This window comes from Gastrolobium bilobum, unplaced genomic scaffold (genome assembly GCF_033153095.1).
Source record: "Gastrolobium bilobum isolate Gb01-03AN ecotype WA unplaced genomic scaffold, APGP_CSIRO_Gbil_v1 utg5429, whole genome shotgun sequence".
Lineage (NCBI taxonomy): Eukaryota > Viridiplantae > Streptophyta > Magnoliopsida > Fabales > Fabaceae > Gastrolobium > Gastrolobium bilobum.
In genome coordinates, this window is record NW_026898384.1 from 79,560 (window position 1) to 101,713 (window position 22,154).

The 22,154-nt window shown below is 34.0% G+C and overlaps 1 protein-coding gene and 1 long non-coding RNA gene across 4 annotated transcripts; one reads left to right on the forward strand and one right to left on the reverse strand.

Moving 5' to 3' along the window:
* Positions 1-4,865: 4,865 nt before the first annotated feature.
* LOC133315540 (uncharacterized) lies at positions 4,866-11,918 on the reverse strand. Of its 3 annotated transcripts, XR_009752105.1 has the most exons (5): positions 11,564-11,918; positions 7,294-7,444; positions 7,076-7,129; positions 5,735-5,889; positions 4,866-5,229 (listed from the first exon to the last, which is right to left on the reverse strand). It is a non-coding gene; the product is annotated as an uncharacterized LOC133315540 (long non-coding RNA). The 3 variants fall into 3 exon arrangements; XR_009752103.1 differs by having other exon boundaries at positions 4,866-5,889; positions 11,564-11,917; XR_009752104.1 differs by lacking the exon at positions 7,076-7,129 and having other exon boundaries at positions 4,866-5,889; positions 11,564-11,915.
* Positions 11,919-16,457: 4,539 nt separating this feature from the next.
* LOC133315555 (glutathione gamma-glutamylcysteinyltransferase 2-like) lies at positions 16,458-19,348 on the forward strand. The gene is made up of 3 exons (XM_061517196.1): positions 16,458-16,635; positions 16,736-16,974; positions 19,115-19,348. The coding sequence occupies exons 1-3, from the start codon at positions 16,458-16,460 to the stop codon at positions 19,346-19,348; spliced, it is 651 nt and encodes a 216-aa protein (XP_061373180.1).
* The last annotated feature ends 2,806 nt before the right edge of the window (positions 19,349-22,154 follow it).

The following is a 22,154-nucleotide window of genomic DNA, read 5'->3' on the forward strand; positions in this document are numbered from 1 at the left end:
TTCTTTTTTCATGTTTTCACAAACCATTATATATGCATACATAAAATAATTATTACCGATATTATATTACGATTTTATCATTTACTTAATATATTATATAAGGACCTGAATAAAGTATATTGTCTTCTTCCTTCCTTATGTTAGTAGGATTTGGAAGGATTTCACATGCCTAAAGAATACTAAATAAGATCAAACTTTTATTTGTAACACAAACTCTTGGCCCTTAATGTTTCTTTGTCAAACTTTTATATGTATATAGATCAAATTTTGTTATGTAGATTGATGATTAGTTAAAAACTTCATGCTACACCATATTGGAATGAGCCTGCCTTTTACTTTATTTCATTTTTTATATACTAGATAATGTTAAAATGCATCGTGGATATATTTAACCTTCGAGTCCTTATTTGTTATGTTTATGTAACCTAGAATAACATAGTATTTCGAGTGATATTATCGTTTTCCTCTATTTTTTATGGTATCTCCAATATATATGTGTTGAGTGTATGTCAAAGTACTACTTGTGATTTTCTCTATAATAATTTAACCCGTGTTTTTTTTAATCATTTACTTTCATGTGTTTCATGTGTTTATTTTTAATTTTCAATCACTTATCCTTATGTGTTTCTATTTTTAATCACTTATCTCTTTTGTGATTTTTTTTATTGTACATGGAGGCAAAATAAATATATTTGCCAAAATTTTAACGATGTTATAAAAATGGACAAGAATAGAAAAAATTACAGGGAAGGTAAGTGATTAAAAAATATATAATGATAAGTTATTTTGGTAGAAAACATCGGGTGTTTGGTAGGGGTGATAAACGAGCCAGGGGCCTTTCGGGGGCCTTTGGCTCGGCTCGTGAAGGCTCAGGCTTACATGCCTAATATTGGTTGTTGGAACCAGGCTTGGAAGGCCTCAGGCTCCAATTCAAAAGCTCGGCCTTAGAGCCTCTCAGACTGGCCTATTATACTATTTTTTATTTTTATTTATATTTTTTATACTATTTATAATAGTCATTTCTCACCTATCAATCCATTTCACCTCTATTTTATTAGTTAAATAGACTTTTTGAATGATTTTATTCTATATTATGTTGTTTCGATATACATTGAATTTATAAATAGTTATAGAATTACTAGTGTTGTTGATTGTATATTCTGTTTGGATAAATTTTTATTGTCTTATTTTTTTCTAACTGGCTAACAAGCCAAATCAGGCTTTTGTTTTTTGTAAATAAGGCAGGCCACATGCCGATAATTATATTCGTAACAGGTAACAGGCTTGGTAAGGTCGACACATTTAATCACAAACTTAACCTTTTAAGACCAAAACTCGGCTCGACTCGTTAACACCCCTAGTGTTTGGAACTCCCCCCCCCCCTAAATGTTAAATGTAATTACATTTTCATATAATATTTTATTTGTTAGATGTTAAAACATATCTTTAAAATATAATATTACTCTCTGATTTTTTTTTAAAATTTTTGTTAAACATTATAGGGCACTAACTCCGGCTTTTTGACCCTTATGACCCTTAATTAATAATTAATTACCAAATTGCCCTTCATTCAAAACTATTTCGAAAATTTACCCTCCCCAACAAACATAACACCAATCTGCCCCTGTTTGACCGTTGACCACGAAGCCTACCCGGGTACACCATTACCTACCCGGGTAAATTTTGAAAATTTTTTATCTACCCGAGTATGTAGGAGTGTACCCGGGTAGAGTTCTTGAATCTGGGAAAATGGTTGAATTATTTACCCGGGTATGGATCAGTGTACCCGGGTAAATCGCGTCCAGAAACCCCAATATGATATGGGTTTCGGCCATTGTTGCGAGGTATAGGGTTTTTGAAACCCCAAATCTCTCTCTCTCTTACCCTCTCTAATCCGAAACATCACACATATTTCATCTCATCATTTCAGAAAGCTGAATCTTGGTGGGACATTGAGATTACATCTTCACACTCCCATTTTGTGCTCAAAAATCCGAACCAACCTCCAAACCCAAAACCTAGATCTAATTTTTGTGTGAAAGATGAGTTCAAGTCCAAACATGGTTCCTATAGTTATTTACTACAATGGGAGGCATTTTGAAGGTCCGAACAGTGTCCGATTTGAAGGAAAAACAAAAACGATGAAAATCAAAGTGGGCACTACATGCAAATAACTGAAGGAGAGAATTCTTCAAAAAATGGGGTCAGAAGGCATACATTCCATCCACCGCATGATAGCCAGGTTAGAGACTGTAGTGGATATGGATACAATATACTACATTGGAAACGATATAAATGATGATGAAGATGTGGAGTTCGTAACAGATGCGTTTGTTGAATGGAAAGTATTAAAATATATTGAGATATATGTTGAAGTTGATGTTGGACAATCTTCATCTTTACCGGTGCATACAACCACTACTGCACACTGTACCGGTCAAGAAGATACAGTTGTACGATCTTCTGCACCTCCTCAAGTAGCATTGGATGAGGATGAAGAGGATGAAGACGAGGACTATGTGGACAGCGAAGATGAGGGAGAACCTGAAAGTGCTATTCCAGAAGGTGATTCGTCAGACACTGACGTGGACGGTAATTTTGAGGCTGACATGAGCGCCGTAAGTCTCGGTACCCCAGCCTTGTCACCACTTCATGTCGACCCAGTCAGTAGTGGTAAGTTATTAAATTTGAACATTTGCTTTAGACAATTTATTATTTGTGGTTGTATTCATTCAGACAAATGAGAGTTGATCTTTAGATGCAGGGTCTGAGGAGCCATTCTGGAATGAAAGCCAACATTATTCATTCATTAATTGGGCGCACCCTAATGACGAGTTGGAGATCCTATATGGCGATGATGACTTGCACGGAGGTTGGAAGTTAGGAGATCCGTTATTTGTGCAACAAGAATTTGGGCCCAAACCAGAATTGCAACATGCTGTGAAGATACATTGTATGAAGGGGCGCAGGACAGCCATAGTTGAAAAAAGCGACGAGTCAAGATTTGTTATAACTGTGAAGGAGGGCCCACAGGATGACAAAGTCCCCTTCCAGCACCTTTGAGTGATTATGCGGGCGCTGGAAAATAATATGTGTCACCACATAATGAAGAATGCGAGCAGAAACTGACAAATTGCTAACAGGATAATGAGCAAAATGACCGGGCTCAGCGTCTGCCCTCCTAGTCTCTGTAACAATGGTCTCCCGGTTATAATCACCAAATATATGATGGCTGTCTCCATCATATAGTGCTGCTCCTGTGACACCATCAAAATCGAACCCCAGTAGCTCCGTCCAGATAGGAGCAGTCATGATGATATCAATCCCGCAGACACGGGAAGTCAGCTCGCCTTGCGAGTAGCCAAGGTTCTGGTAGAAGGCTCTTACCATAACCTCCGAGTATGGGCACCGCATCTCCGCCAGGAGAAGTAAATGTGTCTGCTCAAGAAGCGGCACAATGTCAAAACGCTCTAGGTTGAAGAATGCCGAATCCAGTGATTTCGGTTCGCAGATCTTCCGGGTCATGAAAAACTTCACGAACTTCTCGTGTGAAGGTATGTCATCCTCAAACAAATATCCGAACGTCAAGTCCGGAGCCTGACTCGAAGCAGCCTGGGGCTGAGAGGATGACGACCCATCGTGACGACTCTTGGTTCTTCTCTCGGAATGGGTCACTGGCAGCTTTGAAACGCGTCGAGAGGTCATTGTGTCACACTATTAAACTGAAAAAATAATCAAAATCAGAAATTAGATACATGTTAGGGTTAGGGTTAGGGTTAGGGTTAGGGTTAGATTCAGGGTTAGGGTTAGGGTTAGGGTAAGCGTATGACATACAAATTGATAAAATAATTCGGACAGAATCAAATGATATAAACGAAAATACAATGAATCAGAACAGAAATCATAACATAATTGAAAAAACTGAAGAAAAAAAATGCACCTTTGATCGATTTCAATCGGTAGAAGGCAGAGAGGTTGCAAGGTCCGCGAATGATGATCAGAAACAAGACGAATTGGTGCAAGATTATGCCTGAAATCGCTCAAGAAGACACTCCTCCAGCAGCTCTACTCGGGTACCCCTTTTGTGGGTTTTCGAAATGGGGCTGCTGGGGTATTTTAAAACCCTACCGTCGATGTTTACCCGGGTACACTGATCCTTACCCGGGTAAATAATTCAACCATTTTCCCAGATTCAAGAACTCTACCCGGGTACACCCCTACATACTCGGGTAGATAAAAAGTTTCAAAATTTACCCGGGTAGGTAATGGTGTACCCGGGTAGGCTTCGTGGTCAACGGTCAAACAGGGGCAGATTGGTGTTATGTTTGTTGGGGAGGGTAAATTTTCGAAATAGTTTTGAATGAAGGGCAATTTGGTAATTAGTTATTAATTAAGGGTCATAAGGGTCAAAAAGCCCACTAACTCCTTATAACCATCTAATCAAATTAACGATGCTTATAGATAAAACTTAAGTGTAATAATAACCGAATCTTATTCTTAAGAAAAATAATAAAATTAAAACCTTAAAAAATTGTTAAAAAAAATGAACAACGTTTGACTAAACTTGTGTTGCCATTTAACACATATCATCTAATTGGCTGATCAAAATAGTAATAGTAAAAATAACAACCATTTATTAAAGGAATTTGTTTGTGTTAACTTCTAATTAGTGTATTTTTATGACAGATGGTGGTACCATAAAAGTTTATCATTCCCTACTTTAATTTTCGATTCGAAATTACATCCCTTGGTGTAAACTTATTTCCTAGTATGCACAGCTAGGAATCGAAGATATAACAAAAGAAAATGGAGGAATGCCAAGAATTTACTTGATTTAGAAACTCAAGATTAGTGAGTTTCCAACATCAAGGGTAAAGGGGTTAAAATCCCTTGGCTATTTGCATTAATATAAAATTGATGAATATACAAGGTTTAGGCACACCAATACATGTGCCAATTAAACACATAAACCAAAAGCCCCAAATCATGCATAACCCGAAGAACCCTAGATTACAAATCAAAATGCAAAACCAGAAAATAGAGGTGTAACAACCAAACCACAGCAATGGATAGGTAAAAACAAGAGCTCAGACACCCGAAGCTCTTTAACACAACAACTTCAAGTTTCCTTCTTCACTCGCTTGTCTGCAACCTTGGAACGAGAGAAATGTCCATGAAAGTACCACACCTCAACTTGCAACACTGAACCGTGAAGCAAAAACACCAAATCTAGGCAATATTGAACCAAGAACACAATTAGCACAAGAATTGTTTTCTTAAAGAAAAAACCCCAGCGGAGAGCTTTTGTGAACCTTCAAGAATAAGAGAGTAAAACTAAGAGAGAGAAAATTGAATAAGTATATGTAAATTAGGGGTGTAAATTGGCTGGGCTGGGCTTTGGCCATCCTGGCCCAAGCCTACGTCAAAAAAAATTCATTCTATCTGGCCTACTGACCTATAAAAAGCTTTATTTGTAGGCTAAGCCCGACTCATTTTAAAAAATAAGAAAGCCTGACATAGCCTACAGGCCTTGTAGGCCTCCCACTATATATACTAAACAAAAAAAATAATTGTATAGAGCAAAGAAAGTTCCATTCATGCATGCACTAGTACTTCTCATAAGAAAAAAAATGACAAACAAAAAAGAGTCAACATAATACCTCAGCTCTAGAATCTATATCATAGAGGAATAGAGTCAAAGAAATGAAAAAAATAGGAAAAATAAGAAACATACAATTACTAGATGCTGAAATAAAGTCTACAAGAGAATGTCATTCATATAAAAATCTTTAAACCACCATCAAGACAAGGGAAATAAGAATATTATTGAAAGATCTTCATCAGTAACATCATAATCCAGCAAGGTACCCACTGCTCCATGGTATTAAGCTGCAACAACATGTAAAATTTGGAGACATTAGACAAGTTTTTCTTTCATAAAATAAAATAGCACAAAAAGTAAGATATTGGTATTTGGTACTTTGTGTCTTTGCCACATAAAATAAATATTATTTTATTATTTTATTTTAATAAATTAAATAGGCCAGCCTACAAGGCTGTAGGCCGGGCTTGACAAAATTGGCCTATGGCCTATTTATTAAAAAAACTTTTTTTATAAGCCTAAACCTACTCTACTTTTCTGAAAGGCTGGGCCTGAGCTGGGCTCAATGTAGGCCGGGCTGTAGGCTGGGCTGGGCCAGCCAGCCCATTTACACCCCTATGTAAAACAAAACATGATGGTGTGTTAAAAATAGGTCATGTGATAGTATATGTAATATACCAATATCAGCTATCATCAAACAGAAAAATACCAAAGCTAAACGGTGCGTTTAACTAACATCTAACATGGAAAAATAATGCACACACAAATAAATGATGATAATATGCTTTGTATGATACACACACAACAAACTCCACCTTATTATGCAAAGCACATTTTCATGCAATAGTCAGAAAATGGGATCTTAATCCCTTCACCATCTAAACAAGTTTACACTGAAACCTTTAGCAAATTCAAGGCTTCCCTAAACTTACTAACTGGGACAACCTTTGTCAAGATGTCAACTGGGTTCCAAATTGTTGAGATTTTCTCCACCTTGCCTTGCCAATTAGAGACTATGTCTCTAATAAAATGTAACATAATATCTACGTGCTTTGTCCTTTCATGGAAAGCACAATTCTTAGAGGTCGTTTGGTTCACCTTTAAAAAAAAAGTAACTTTTACTACTTCCTTATTTTTAAAGTATTTTTTACAAAAGTTAAAGCTATTTATATTTTTATAAAAATATTTAGTTTTTTAAAAAAATATTTGGCTTTTGACTTCTACTTTTCTGAGAAGTTAAAAATTTTAGCTTCTGAGAAAAGTAGGTTTTTAGCTTTTTTTGTGACTTCTCCTTTTTTTAAAAGCAGACATCCAAATGAACTAAAAACGAAAAGTGCTTTTTTTCTTAATAAAAAGCAGCTTTTGAAGAAAAAAAAGCTCATCCAAACAGGCCCTTAGACAAATGTATAGAACTTTGAGAGTCATAATATACCTTTGGAGTACACTTACTAAAGCCCAAATCTGAAATTATACCTTTCAACCAAAGTGCTTCATTAACTACTTCAGTCAAAGTCGTATATTCGGCTTCTGTGGTTGACAATGTCATTATTGTTAGAGGTTGGACTTCCAACTCACCATATTGAAAGAAAATGGCCTTGAAGGCCGATGGCATGTGAGGATGAAAACAAAAAATTTTCAAAGCGGAATCACACATGCTAATCAAGATACATGCTTTAAGACAGTATGTGTACCTTGTTCGTGATTCAAAACTCCAAGATGATCAGTGTTAGGTTTGAAGTTTCAAACCCTCTAACGTTGATCCACACCACCCTACGTCAAGATACATGAACCCTTCTTGAAAAGCCACCAAACGAACACCACAAGGAAGGCACTTTAGGCGTCCTAATAGGAGAAGAAGGAGGCAAGGTTAATGTATTTAGATGAGTGAATTTTTCAGCATGAAAAACTCACAAAGTGGCGCATGGATTCTATGAGAAAAGGCTAGGTCATTTTCAAAAAAACCCTAAAGAGAACCTCACAAAAGGAAGCACACTTGGAGATGAGAGAATGATTGAATTGAATTAGATTTTTCTTCCAAAAATCTGACCTATGTAGCGCACAATGGTGGAGGAATAAGTGGAGTTGTTGCAATTCAAATCTAGCCAACAACCTCCTATCATGTCCTTATGAGACTAAGTCTATACCTAGTAAAAAATCTGACTTAATAACCATCATATGGCCAGCCATATGGTGCGCCCTTATTCAGCCCAAAAAGAGTCCAAATACATTGAGTAATTGCATTCAAATTTGATCCAACTCACTCACTTATTCTTTCAACCAATCAAATCTGATTGGAGCTTATTTGGTTGATCATATGACCATCATAAGACCCCAAAATCAGCGCCCCAAATCAGCCTTGAATGATGCCCAAAGATCTACTCTTGATACTTGGAATTTGTTCTAACAAGATCTTATCTTATCCTTTTGGCATGAAATTGAAAAGTAAAGTAATTTTTTTTGCATGAAAAGTCAAATTTCAATTATAGAAATAATAGTTTGGATAATGATGACAACAAGAAAGCCAAACTTTTGAAACTTAATCTTGAAAAGAACAAGTTATCTTGCAAACTCATTGTATATAACTATTGTGATAATTTAGGACATATTTCTCATTTGTGCAGTTATAGACAATTCTTATGTAAGAAATAAGATTATTTGGGTTGCTAAAGCTCCTATGAATCCTAATGCGCAAATACTCGTAATGTCCTTGTAATGTTTCAAGTACACAGAAAATTACTCGAAAGGATAGACAAAAGTGTCAAGAGAAAAAGTAATCATCAAGGAGAATGTCTCCTAGATCAATGACATAATTACCAAACAAAGAAGGGATAATACTTTAACCAAAGCTTCTCATACACATAAGATGGAACCCAGAAGGTTGAAAATTCAAAGAGAGAAGTAATGTGTAAGAAAAAGTATTTACTTGATTACCAAGGCCAGGGTATCTAATGATTTAACTTTTCATGTACATTCACTTACAAAATTATTGAACTTGAAGTATATTTCTTGTAGGCCTTAGGTAATCGATAGAATCATGTGTTCTTGATAAAATATTGCAAAATATGGAACATTTAGGATTGGTTGGATGGTAAAATGCAATATCTCAGTGCTGAACAAAATGATTTAGTGGGATCTTTAGGGGAACTCAAATGAAATGAAAAAAAATGAAATTTTGATCATGTATGGAGATAATGTTTTCCTTCATTGGGAGGAAGATATTTGAGATAGGAGAAAACTTAGAAAAACTTAGATGGAAAACACCACTTTTATTTCTTCTTAATACTTTTTATTTTTCACTTTATGTAAAATGGTGGATAACACACTTACTTATATTTGTGGTACCTCCTTACCCAATGGCTAAGGTTATGCCAACACATTTTCCATCTAAAGGCTACAAATGAATTTATACAAATTTCCATAATCTCCGTGAAAACATTAATGATGGTAGGTGCAACTATTTTCTATAACACTCATAGAATAGTTTTGATAACTCTAGAAAATGGGCTAAAATGATCTTAAAGATATTTTTAGAGGTTGGGCAAATTTTTTTTTGAGTCCAATGAATAAAAAAATGGTTCATTATTCAATACCCCTATATACTTGATTTTGCAACTCCAAAGAGTCTTCTCTTAATGAAAAAATTATCATTATTGAATGGCTAGGTGAATATTTACTTTACTTGTTCTATATCCAAGAATACTTTATATGCACGCCTTTTCTTGCAATGCATTCCTTTATATAATAATTGTGGTGTATCAATGACGTTATATCCCGAAAAATAAGATTCTTTGCTAATGTTGTTGCAAATTTGTTGTCAATATAAATATTGGTTGGGTCAACAGCATGATAAACAAATAATGTAGTTGTGTCATACCCGGCTTCATAAGTGAAAGGGTGAAAATAAATTGTTTCTTTGAGACCCATGTTGAAGCAGTACCTTCCATGAAGAACACATACCGGGTGATCCAACGACAATATTACTGGCTAATTAATAAACCATCAAATTTCCTTAAGAAATCTATTAATTAAAAATCCAAGCAAAAATATGAAGTCATGTATAATCAAAGAGTGTTAATTAATAAAATTTTGGATTTAAATATCGATTCAAATGTAGCTGTAATTTTTTTTTTAATATATAGATGTTATGACGACAACTATCAAATGCCTCAGATTTGTCATTTACTAAAACAGTTTATAACCATGAAAAAAATTAAATTTTAAATTTTTTTTACTGAAAAAAATTAAATTTTAAATTTTTTTTACTGAAAAAATTAAAAGTATTAATGCAACAAAATATTTCCTTACACTCGTCTCTTAGTATAATCTTCATTATAATGAAGGTCAAAAATTAAAGGAAAACAAAAATGAGAGATTAAGAAAATTCCAAAAGAAAAAAAACTAACGTGTGCAATTGCGCAATATTTGGTTCAAATGTAGCTCTTAAAGATAACTTTTGAGTAGGGGTGTCAAAACATGTTATGACCCATTTGTGTCATGTTCATGTTGATAAAACATGACACGCAAAAAATTTGTGTCATGTCGCATGTCATGTCTTGTCAACACGAATTTGACCTATTATTTTTTAATTTTGACCCATTTTTCTAATTTGTTTTGGTCAATTATCATTTTGACCTATAGTTTAGGTGTCATTTGTGTCGTGTCGCGTCAACCCACAAAATTTATGAGTTGTGTTCGTGTTTAAGATTCTTACATGAATAAAAATTCGTGTTATGTTCATGTTGCGTATATTCTTGTCATGTTATGTTGACTTATTTTGACATCCCTACTTTTAAGTACAAAGGCAGGAGAAACATTCTCTCCATACATGATTGAAATTTTATTTTATTTATTTTCATTTGAGTTGGCCAGAGACGCCACCTAATTGTTTTATTCAGTACTAAGATCTTGCATTTAACCTTCCAACCAGTTGTAACTATTCCTTGTCTTCAAAACCCCCTTTAGATATTTCTCTCTTGCTTTCTGATCATATGTTTGATCTTGATCCTCTACGGGTTCATGATAGTGCCACCTTCCTATGGGTTTTTTTTCATTTGAATAAGACCTTGTCACAGGCTTGATAGAAGTGTGAGTAAAAAAAAACCAAGGCAAAACAAAAATGAAAGATTAAGAAAATCAAGAATGAAAAAGATGATTTTATCTCTTTCACAAAGCGAAAATTCACAATAAGACCAGAGTTAAAAATACGTTGTGCAGCTAACGTTGACATACTCATTAGCCCCACAATGTTTTTAACTCTGTATCCTTCTTGTGAATGCCAGATATTCGTTTTGTAAAAGTAATTAAAATATCTTTTTATTCTGGCTTTTCTTGATCTTTCATTTTTATTTTCTTTGGTTTTATTAGCCTCCATTCTAATGAATATTATATTACGAGATGAGAGTAAAGAAGCCATACAACAATGCAACTTTATTTGGCTTGAGAATTTTTTAAAGACTAAGAAAAGTTTGCTGCATTAATACTATTTTAGTTTTTCAGTAAAATAGATTCAGAATTTAATTTTATTTTATGCTTATAAATCATTTTAGTAAATGACGAATCTGAGATATATGGTAGTTGTCAATAAATAAATAAATATGTATATATATATATATATATTGGAAACTTGAAGTTTAGAACTCCAAACACCAAGCCAGAATTGAACGAGGCATATAACAGAAAAAAGAGATACAAGAAACACAACATATAAAATTTTTTTGCTTGGTTCAATTATTGATCTTGCTATCAAGATTCTATATCCAAGGGTCAAAATGGAAACTTCTCTATTCTTGCGATTTTATTATGTCCAATTAACAATTGACAAAGACAGAGATACAGATATAGAACGAAGAAACACAAATTCAAAGGTAATCAAAACAGTAACAAAGAACAAATCAAGATTCGAAAAAGTACACTATGAACACTAATCAAACCAGGTATATAGCAGGCTCAAACAATAGTTACCACGCAAGGCAACCTCTGAGCACGATTGGAAGAATTCCTCAAGACTCCATTGGATTGTTAACCAGCATTTTACATCGCCAATCTTTGACCAAGAACCACCTAAACAAAGGGCTTCTTGATCTGCAACACAAATAGGTTAGAACCTAAAAACAAGTACCCTCCACAAACTAGGATCAACCACCTCACACTCTCAGCTTAACGCACAAAACAAGGGAAGCACCCTAAACTTTTTCTCACACACAGAACATGCACCTATACTCTGAGAGAAGAAAACCCTAGCTCTAGAATATTCAAAAGAAAAATATCTCATCTGATCAGATAATGGACAACAAGCGTAACAAGTAAGCCACTCACACAAAAATGATAAGGGCAATATAGTAAAACACATGATCAGGTGTGAAAGAAAAGAATAAAAGAGGGTCGTGGGTACTATTAGTAAGGCCATATGGGCCAAGTGTTAAAGCAACCCACAAATTAGATTTTTTTAAAGTACCTATATACATATATTAACAATTAAAGTTATATTTGATTCAACAAGTAAATCCAAATTTTATTAATTAATACTCTTTAATGATACATTACTTTTTATATTTTACATTCAATTTTCAATAAATTGATTTCTTAAGGACATTTGATGGTTTAGTATATAGCCAATAATTTTGTCGTTCGACCATTGGGTACGTGTTTTTCACAGAAGATACTACTTTAACATTGATTTTAAAGAAACAATCTATTGTCACATTTTTCACTTATGAAGTCAAGTTTGCCACAACTACATCATTTGTCTATGATGTCATTTGGCTTAAGAACTTGGTGAAGGAGTTGACGAATATGCATAAAGAAGACCCAACCAGTATTTAAATTGACAACAAATCTAAAACAACATTAACAAAGAATCATGTCTTTCAAGATAGAACGACATTGATACACCACAATCAATATATAAGGGAATGCGTTGCAAGAAAAGGCGTGCATATAAAATATTTTTAGTCATAAGAACAAGGAAAGTAAATATGCACCAAGCCGAATTATAATTTTGTCATTATGAGAAGACTCTTTGGAGTTGTTGTAATGACCCTAAATTAAAAAATTAAAACAATAACAATGGAGTCGCCACCAATTTTATTTAATTTGGAAAAATTGGAAAATCCATTATAGCAAATCGGTTTGTAAAATTATAGAACAAAGGTCCAGGAGTCTAATTATGTGCAAGAAAGGGTGAAAACTTAATCTCACTGCACCCCTGACACATCCGTTTTAAAATAGTTACCTTAAATTAATTGTGCGAATTATTAATAGCTTTTAAAAATATTTATTTTTCCCTAAAATATAAATAGGATTAAGAAGAGAAATAATTTATTAAACTTTATTTTAGCTTGACGGAAACAGTTTCGCTCCGACGTATCCTCAGGTGCAGCGAGGAATTCAAAGCTACGTCGTTCTTAAAAATTATTTGTGTACTGGTTGGTTTTATTTTTGAAAATAATTTTAAAGAAATTATTTTAAAGGCTTTGGATTACCAAGTTGTCACAACTAAAATAACCCGAAAAATACTACGAGATTAACAAACAGTCACGGTTAAGTTAATCCTTAATTAGGAAAAATAATTAATTAATATAAAATAATAATTTAAAACTAGCTTGGGTCACCAAGCTATCACAGCCAAAATGACTCAAAAAAATTATGAGATTAAAAAGTCATCACGGCAAAATTAATCCCTAATTAAGTTTCTAAACTACATAAGAAAAATTCTAATAAAACAAATAAAGAACACACAAAGGTAATAAACAATTATAAGAAAATTTCTAATAAAATAGATAAAGAGCATAAAAAAAGCATGCAAAAAATAGCCAATTATAAATTAAAAAAACAAATAAAGAGCATAAAAATAGACAATTATAAACTAATAAAGCAAATAAAGAGCATGAAATACAAAAATAATTAACTAAAGGAGAAGGTAAGGAGACTTACCTCAAAGACGACAAAACTTGGAGTACAGAGTCAAGTTGTGGAGAATAGCCTCAACTCAACAAGCTTGATGCCCTAAAAATGTACAATGAGGTTAACAAGCCGTTACAGCTAAATTAATCCTCACAAATAAATAAGTTAACAAGTCGTCACGGTCAAATTAACAAACTCCCTTAATTCTACTAAAAACGAAATTTTTACTTTGACACTAACTTGATTTTAATACCAAGGCCAAGTATCTTTAAAAAATACTATTATGACATAAGCTTTAATATAAAGCCCAAGTGTCTATTTAACTCTTGCAAGAGATTTTTTGTGTTTTTTATTTGATTCTCTCCAAAGGGTGTGTGTTGGAAGGAAGGGGAATGAGCTCTTTATATAGAGGGAAAGGAGGAGGAAGGAATAAGAAGTGGGCAATGTGGGACTTCTTAGGAAAGTTATTTTTTTTAATGTGGACAGCCATTTTTTGACAACCATATCTCACACTAGAGGGCATAACTTGAAAATCGGTTCGGTTAAGTTGAAGTATCATATGAGAGGAATATGCCGACCAAATTTGAGGATGATCCAACGGTTCAATTGAGAGAAATAGCTCTCGGAAAACTGCTACTTGAAACAGTGTGGTGGTCCCAAAAATGAACAACCCTCTTTTTATTTTTATTTTTTGTCATTTTTAAATATTTGGGACAAAATTAGGTGTTCACAGTTGCAAAATCAAGTTTAAAGGGGTGTTGAATAATGAACTATTTTTTGATTCATTGGACTCAAAAGTTATTTAGCCCAACCTCTAAAAATATCTGTAAGAGCTTTTTAGCTCATTTTCTATAGTAATCTGGACTATCCTATGAGTGTTGTAGAAAATAGTTGCACCTACCATCATTAATGTTTTCACTAGAGATTATGAAAATATGTATAAATTCATTTGTAGCCTTTATATCGGAAATGTGCTGGCATAATCTTAACCATTGGTTAAGGAGGTGCCACAAGTACAAATAGGTGTATTCTCCACCATTTTGCATTAAGTAAAAAAGAAAGAGTATTGAGAATAAATAAATGTGGTATCTTCCATCGAAGTTTTCTCCTATCTCAAATATCCTCCTCCCAACAAAGGCAAGAAAAACATTCTCTCCATACATGATCAAAATTTCATGTTTTTATTTCATTTTGGTTCCCTTAGAGATGCCACCAAATCATTTTGTTCAGTACTAAGATCATGTTGTTAACCTTCCAACCAGCAGTAACTATTCCTTGTCTCCAAAACCCCGTTGGATATTTCTCTCGTGCTTTCTCATCATATGTTTGTTCTTGATCCTCCACGAGCTTATGATAAATGCCACCTTCTGATAGGTGTTTTTCATTTGAACAAGATCTTGTCATGGGTCGTGGGTAAAAAAAAAAAAACAATGCAAAAAAAATGAGAGATTAAGAAAATCGCGAATGAAAAAGATCTTTTTATCTCTTTCCCAAAGCGAAAATTCGGCATTCACAATTGATATACTCGTGAGCCCCATAGTGTTTTTAACTCTGTGGCTTTCTTGTGAATGTCATATATTCATTTTGTAAAAGTAGTTAAAAATCTTTTTATTCTAAATTTTCTTGATCTCTCATTTTTGTTTTCCTCTGGATTTATTAGCATCCATTCTAATGAAGATTATATTAAGAGTTGAGAATAAGGAAGCTCTACATCGATACAACTTTATTTGGCTTGAGAAATTATTTAGCTTGGATAATAAAAAATCATTAAAGCTAAATAATTAAAAAAAAACATAGGGATATAAGTGATTTAAAGCACAGACACTACAAGAAAAAAGGGATACCGAGTCGGTGTCTTGATGGCTATTTTAAAAACCGACCCTAAGTCTTTCTCTCTCTCTCTTTTTCTCTCTCTTTCTCGACCTGGTGTTGCTAGAAAGCCTAGAATCCTTTGGGAAGTGAAGTCCATCTCTGAATGGCCACTCTTTATTTCTCTTTTCAGCGAAAACCTTCAAGGTATCTTCCTCCTCCTTTGAATCCTTTCTTTCCTCCCTGATTCGTTCTTTTATTTTTTATTTTAAGAGAGTTTTGTTATTTTGTTTAATCTTTTGGGGTTTTGAATTTCTTTCCTAAAAATTTTACAGTACTCGAGATTTGTATGAAATTCATTCTGTTAGGTTTTTATTTAAGGCAATTGATTATGATCTTGCAATTTTGGATTTGAATAGATTCGTGTTCGTAGCTGTATTTTGAACACTAATGAAATTTCTAGATCTGTAATTGAAAATCTTGCAATTTTGTTTTGTTCTTGAGTTTTTTTCATCGGAACTGTTAAGATAACGGATCTTGAAATTTCTGGATCTGTTATTTTGTTATTGAAATTTTGAAGTTATATGATTCTTAGGGTTTATGTCGTTTGGTTTATTTATATATTTCTCTGATGAATGTGTAGATGCAAATATTCGTTAAGACTCTCACCGGAAAGACAATCACCCTTGAGGTGGAGAGTTACGACACCATCGACTAAGTTAAAGCCAAGATCCAGGACAAGGAAGGGATCCCACCCGACCAGCAGGGTCTGATCTTCGCCGGCAAGCAGGTGGAGGATGGTCGCACCCTGGCCGACTACAACATCCAAATGGAGGTTCTGGTCCTCCGTCTCCGTGGGTATAATAAAAATTCTCTTTAGGTTCATTTTTGGTTCATTTTGCAGCACATTTAGGTAGTTCCTTTAGCAGAAATGTAGTTGAGAAATTCTCTTTCTATTATACAGTGGGTTTTGAATAAGTAAAGAGTGCATTTATACATGATCTAAACTGTACCTAGATTTTTCCTTCATTTTTGGTTTTTCAATTATAGTGTTAACAATTACACATGAATAACAATTACACACTTTTCATCATTCCAAATATCTTGTTTTTGCTTCTGCTTTGTTTGTGTAAATGCAATACCCATGAATTGGATTTTTGTGCAGAAGATCTTTGCTGAAGCTCTTGGCCAAGGAACCATAGAGGGCTTCTTCAAGTTAATATCATACTACCAGACACAATCTGAACCTGCTTATTGTGGTATCGCAACACTTACAGTGGTCCTCAATGCCCTTGCTATTGACCCTGGTAGGAAATGGAAAGGTATGTTTTCTTTCTTTCCTTTTTTATGCCACCTTCCCCTTTTATTTTACCTTTTCATTTCTTCAAGCATTAAAGGGTAAGAGAAAAACTTACTTAACAGGCCCTTGGAGGTGGTTTGATGATTCCATGTTAGATTGTTGTGAGCCTTTGGCCAAAATTAAATCACAGGGCATTACTTTTGGAAAAGTTGCATGCTTGACTCGATGTAATGGAGCTAAAGTTGAAGCCTTTCGATCCGATGAATGCACGGTCCATGATTTTTGCAACCGTGTGATTTCTTCTTGTTCTTCTGAGGATTTTCATGTGATTGTGTCTTACCACAGGAAAGCATTCAATCAGGTGTTGTAAAGGTCATTCTTGATTGTTATCTATTCATAACTAATGTAATAGAATTGAATCTTCCTGCATATGCTTTCTTTTAGTTGACTTCAGTTCTTAGTAAAGTCTACTTCAAGGCCTGTTTCAATTTTGAGTTTGATGAATTCAAGATTCTGAATAAATTTTGCTGTACTTTAAACTTAATAAGAATTGCCACTTGATTAATTTTTTTTTCTTGTATCATTCCCGAACATTTAGCAGTTGATTGCCTTTATTTTTTTCCCCTACAACTTTATCCCTTTATCATTAATAAATTAGGATATCAATTATTTATTATTCCATAAAGGTTGTTGGTGCAATTCATCAAATGCACATTGATGGACATGGTGATGCCGAGAAAACTTGATTCTGAGAAAACCAAGGGAAAATGCAAACTTTATGTAGGATCTCAGTCCTTAGCAAATAAGGATCTTATTTCTATTTATAAAAAAAAGTTGACTGTATTCAAATATTGAACAATGTTAGCAAATTAAAAAAATAGCCATGTTTGGCTAAAAAAAATTTTATTAAAAAAAATATATTAGCCACGGTTAAGACGTGCCTAAATAAAGATATTAAATTTCTTTTACTGTAATTAGCTACGGTTTCAAACGTGGCTAAATATCAAAATTTATATTACAGTTGGGCTATTTCACGTCGGTTTCCAATGATATAACGTCGTTTTTTATTTTAGCGTCGGTTATTCTGTCGGTTTTGTAAACCGTCGCAAAATTATTTATTGGCGCCAAATTCAATGTCGATTCAAAATTGACGGGGATTTTTTTAGCGGCGGTTTGAATCGCCGCTAAACCCAAATTAAATCGCCGCAAAATCCATTATTTCCTGTAGTGAGACATAGGTTTTTTTTTTATCTTTTTAATAAAATCCTTGTTTCTTATTATATACTGGAATAATGATTTTACTATTAAGTAATACTTACAGTGCATTATTATTTAGTAAAAAAAATTAGTATTTATGAAAATTTTATCGGTTTATTTTTCAATAAAAATTAGTTAAACAAGATTTTGTATAGCCTTCTCAACTTTTTTGTTGTAACAAATCAAGTAATACTTAAATTTTAAAATACTTTTTTACAATTTTATTTATTTTTACTATATTTTTATACTTTTACAATTTTTAAAAGTATAAAAGGATATTCATAACTATTGAAGTTATTGTGTATTGGTGTTATGGATTTTAAAAACTTATTTATGATTTTATAATTAATAAACATTTAATTGAAGACTTAGTTAAATTATAAACATTGAAATTCTATTCAATTTTTTTAAATAATATGAAACTTTTTAAAATTTAATTTAATTATAATTATTTACAAAGAAAATTATCTATTTATAAAGCCTTAAAGACAAATGTCGACAGTTTAGTATTTGTTATTTTGTTTAAAAGAATTTGAGAGGCTTTTTGATCCTTTTGCCCTTCATTAATTAAAAAATAACCATTTTGTCCTTACCCAAAACTATCCACCAACCTGCCCCTTTTTAGTTGATTAAGCTCGTAATTTAATCGATTAAACGGTCAAAACGCATAAAACGTTGACCCGTGATTTAATCGATTAAATTTCTTTCTTAATCCATTAAATCATGCCAAAAACCTTTTTTAAAACCCTGTTATTTAATCGATTAAGACCATTATTTAATTGATTAGATCACGACATATCGATTTTTTAAAAACCCTCCATTTGGCAGAAGGAGTTATATTGGAACCCTAATCGATTAACCCTCCAAAGAAAAGCCCAAACTCGAGATTTTGCCCACAAATCTTCGTCCAATCGTGTGGATTCAGAAGACAAGGTCTCCTACTAGTTTCTTCATCTTGCATGGTATGTTTGCTTCGATTTGCATTATTTTTTTCTTGTTATTTTTCGAATTTAGGAAGTGTAGACTGAATAGGTAGGGCTTTGGTTCGATTTGCATGATGTTTTCTTTTATTCTATGTTTTGATGGTTGTTTAGTTTAGGGTTTTGATGAATGTTGATTGATTTAGGGTTTTGTTTTCATAGTTTTTTATTATTATTATTTTGGACAAAATTGTGGGTTCTGATTTTGTTTTTATTATTATTATGTTTTATTGGTTGTTGATACATTATGATGTGTTATTGTAGGTTTTCGTTGTTGTAATGGTTGGCCGCAGACGATCAAACAACACTGACGGCAAGAGACAGACGAAACAACGACAAGATCAGCTTTCTTCTTTAAGGCCACAAGAGCCTAAGCCTGAGTCCATCGACCTCCCATTTGGGTATCGGTTTGAGGATGACCCCTCCGTGCATGCTCCATTTATATGTGATCATGTGAATAGACCCATATGTCAGCCAAAATCTCCATCTCGTTATTAGGATGCACCCAATTAATGAAGGAATAATGTGGGCTTTTATTCCAAAATGGCTCAATCTCAGGCCCTACGTCTAAATGTTTACGTTTTTGCCAGTACCAATAACAATACAAATATAAAATGTTAAATAAAAACTTTAATTTACTAACTTACTACTGCTAACTGGGTCAACATGGAGTGGTGGCATAATCGGGGAACTCAGGTTTACTGGAGTCGTGTTAACATCAAAATCACCCTCCACGTCAGTATCTGAGGTGTCACCTAGTGAAATAACACTCTCAGATTCACCGTCTTCATCATTCTCCACATCCTCCTCCTGCTCATCCTCATCTATTTCCCTCAATGTTATATGACTTATGACAGGTGCAGGTGCAGATAAACCAGCAACTCTGTCTTCTTGACCAAATTATTATGGACTTCTTGTATGCATAGGTGCAGATGAAGATTGACCATAATCAATTTCAACATATATCTCAATAAAATTTTGAAATTTTCGGTCAACAGTTGCATCTATGACACATTCCACATCTTCATCATCACACATTCCACATTCCAAATTAATGTAGTACATAACATCCTTACCAACTGTAGAATCTACCCTAGCTATCATCCGATGGATGTATTGGCTACCTTGTAGCCTTAATTTTTGGTGAATTCTCCCTTTGAGCTCGTTGTATGTAGTGTCCCGCTTGATTTTTAACATTTTCATTTTTCTTTCAAATTAAACACCATTGGGACCTTCAAAATACCTTCCATTGTGGTAGATCACTGTAACATACATGTTTGAACTTGAGCTCATCTTTCACACGAATTTGGGACTAGGGTTGGGATTTTTGGGGTTTGGGTTTGAATTTTTCCAACAACAAGGAATATGTAAGTGCAATAACAATGATTTCACAAGATTAAGCTTTAGAGATGGTGGGATAAAATAGCTTCTTGATAGGTTGGATTACATATGAGAAATGTAAGAACTCGCACCGTTAATTAAGGAAGTTAATCAATTAATTATGAGAAATTAGAAAATAATTTCATAATTGACCCTAATAATTATTATGAGGCTTAAATAATTATAGTAAGTGAGTAATAATGCTGAAAGTCGCTTTTCTGATGAAAAGTGCAGATACCGGTTTTGCTACTCGGTATAAATGCGTACTGATGAAGTGTCCCGGAAAATTAAAATAAGTGCATGAATATTACTAGAATGATATGTAGGACTGTGATTTCAAGTTTCAAGTTAAAATAATGAGAACTGGTGCCAGAACTGATACTGGCTATGGAAAATCGCATACCGAAAAGGTGCTGCGAAAAATAAAATAAAAATATGATAAATCTTAGAAAAATGATTAGGTTCAGATTCCAAAGTTAGAGATTAAAATGATAAGCGTAGCAATTAGCACTAATACTGTGTGATTAAAACTAATTAGACTATATATAGGTGTGCACAAGTTTCTAGGTCAGAAACTTGACATTCTCTACGTGAGAATTTGCTGAGTTTGAGCTATCACCTTCTTCCTTTGGCTCCCTTGCATGATTCTTCTCTTTTAGCCTTATAAACACATAGAGGTGTGTATTTGGAGGGTGAAAGCCTTCATCTTTCTGAGTTTTGTTGCTGTTTGGTGAGAGTTTGGGAGCTGAGTTCCTTGGATTGAGTGGTTGAAGCCATTTTCTTGGTGGTTGGTACTCCAAGAAGCAATCTTTGTAAAGAAAAGACCTTGCTTGCTTGGTATTTTCGTGCCTTTGTGAAGTCAGAATTGTAGAGGCTGATTGGTGAGCTCCAAGAGCCATTGTTGCTCTGTTTTGAGCTTGGGTAAGTGTCACCAACCTTGATCATGAGTTTCCTTAGTTAAAAATGAAGTCTTGATGCATGTAATGGATTAAAGTTGATAACTTAAGGTTGGGTAAGGTTAAACACACCTAGAAATGCATGTGTAAGCCTCTGGAATCGTAAAATGACCACCTTTGGATTGATATCTCGCGAAATGCACAACTGCATTCTGTCGCGAAATATCTGGATATGGATATCTGGATATTGATATCCGGATATGGGGTTCTGAATATCTGAATAATGATATCCGGATATTGCCATACATATATCCGGATATTGATATCCGGATATACCCCCGACATATATCCGGATATTTTGAGTTTTCGAGAACAGTAACAGTACTGTTCATACAGAACTGAGTTATGGGTTTGTGGACCCTAGATTGATGAAGTTGGACTTCTGTAATGACTTGTTAAGTCAGAATCTAAGTGATTAAGGGCTTGTGGCTTTGTGAGAAGCCTTAAGACATAAAACGTAAGGAAAGGCGTTGTCTTTATGTCATATAATTGTTAAGTATGATTATTGATATGATGATTGGTCCAAAACATATTGTGATTCTGCTGTGTTAGGACTTTGAGCTTGTGTGGACTCTTGGCTTGGATAGCTAGCTTGCAAGGTAAGCTTTCGTGTCCTCGGTTTAGCCATTGTATGTTCCACCATGTCCCATGGGGGGATGGTTATATGCATGATGTGTTTTCATGTACTGTTTTACTGAAATGCTATAGAGCTGTTAAGTGCAAAATGCTTATGATATGTATGTGGTGTTTCGCCTAGCCAGGAAGCCATGGGGTGGTCTTGGGGGCCGGTACAGCATGGGCTGGTACTATGTGGGTAATAGACGTATTCCTGCACTTCTCTGATTAATAGAATAGTTATAACACACATGACATGATTATCTGCTGCATTGCACTGATTTTAGAACTGATATTGAATTACTGCTTTTGGAACTTATATTGCACATGTAAATGAGCTTGGGGTGGAAGAT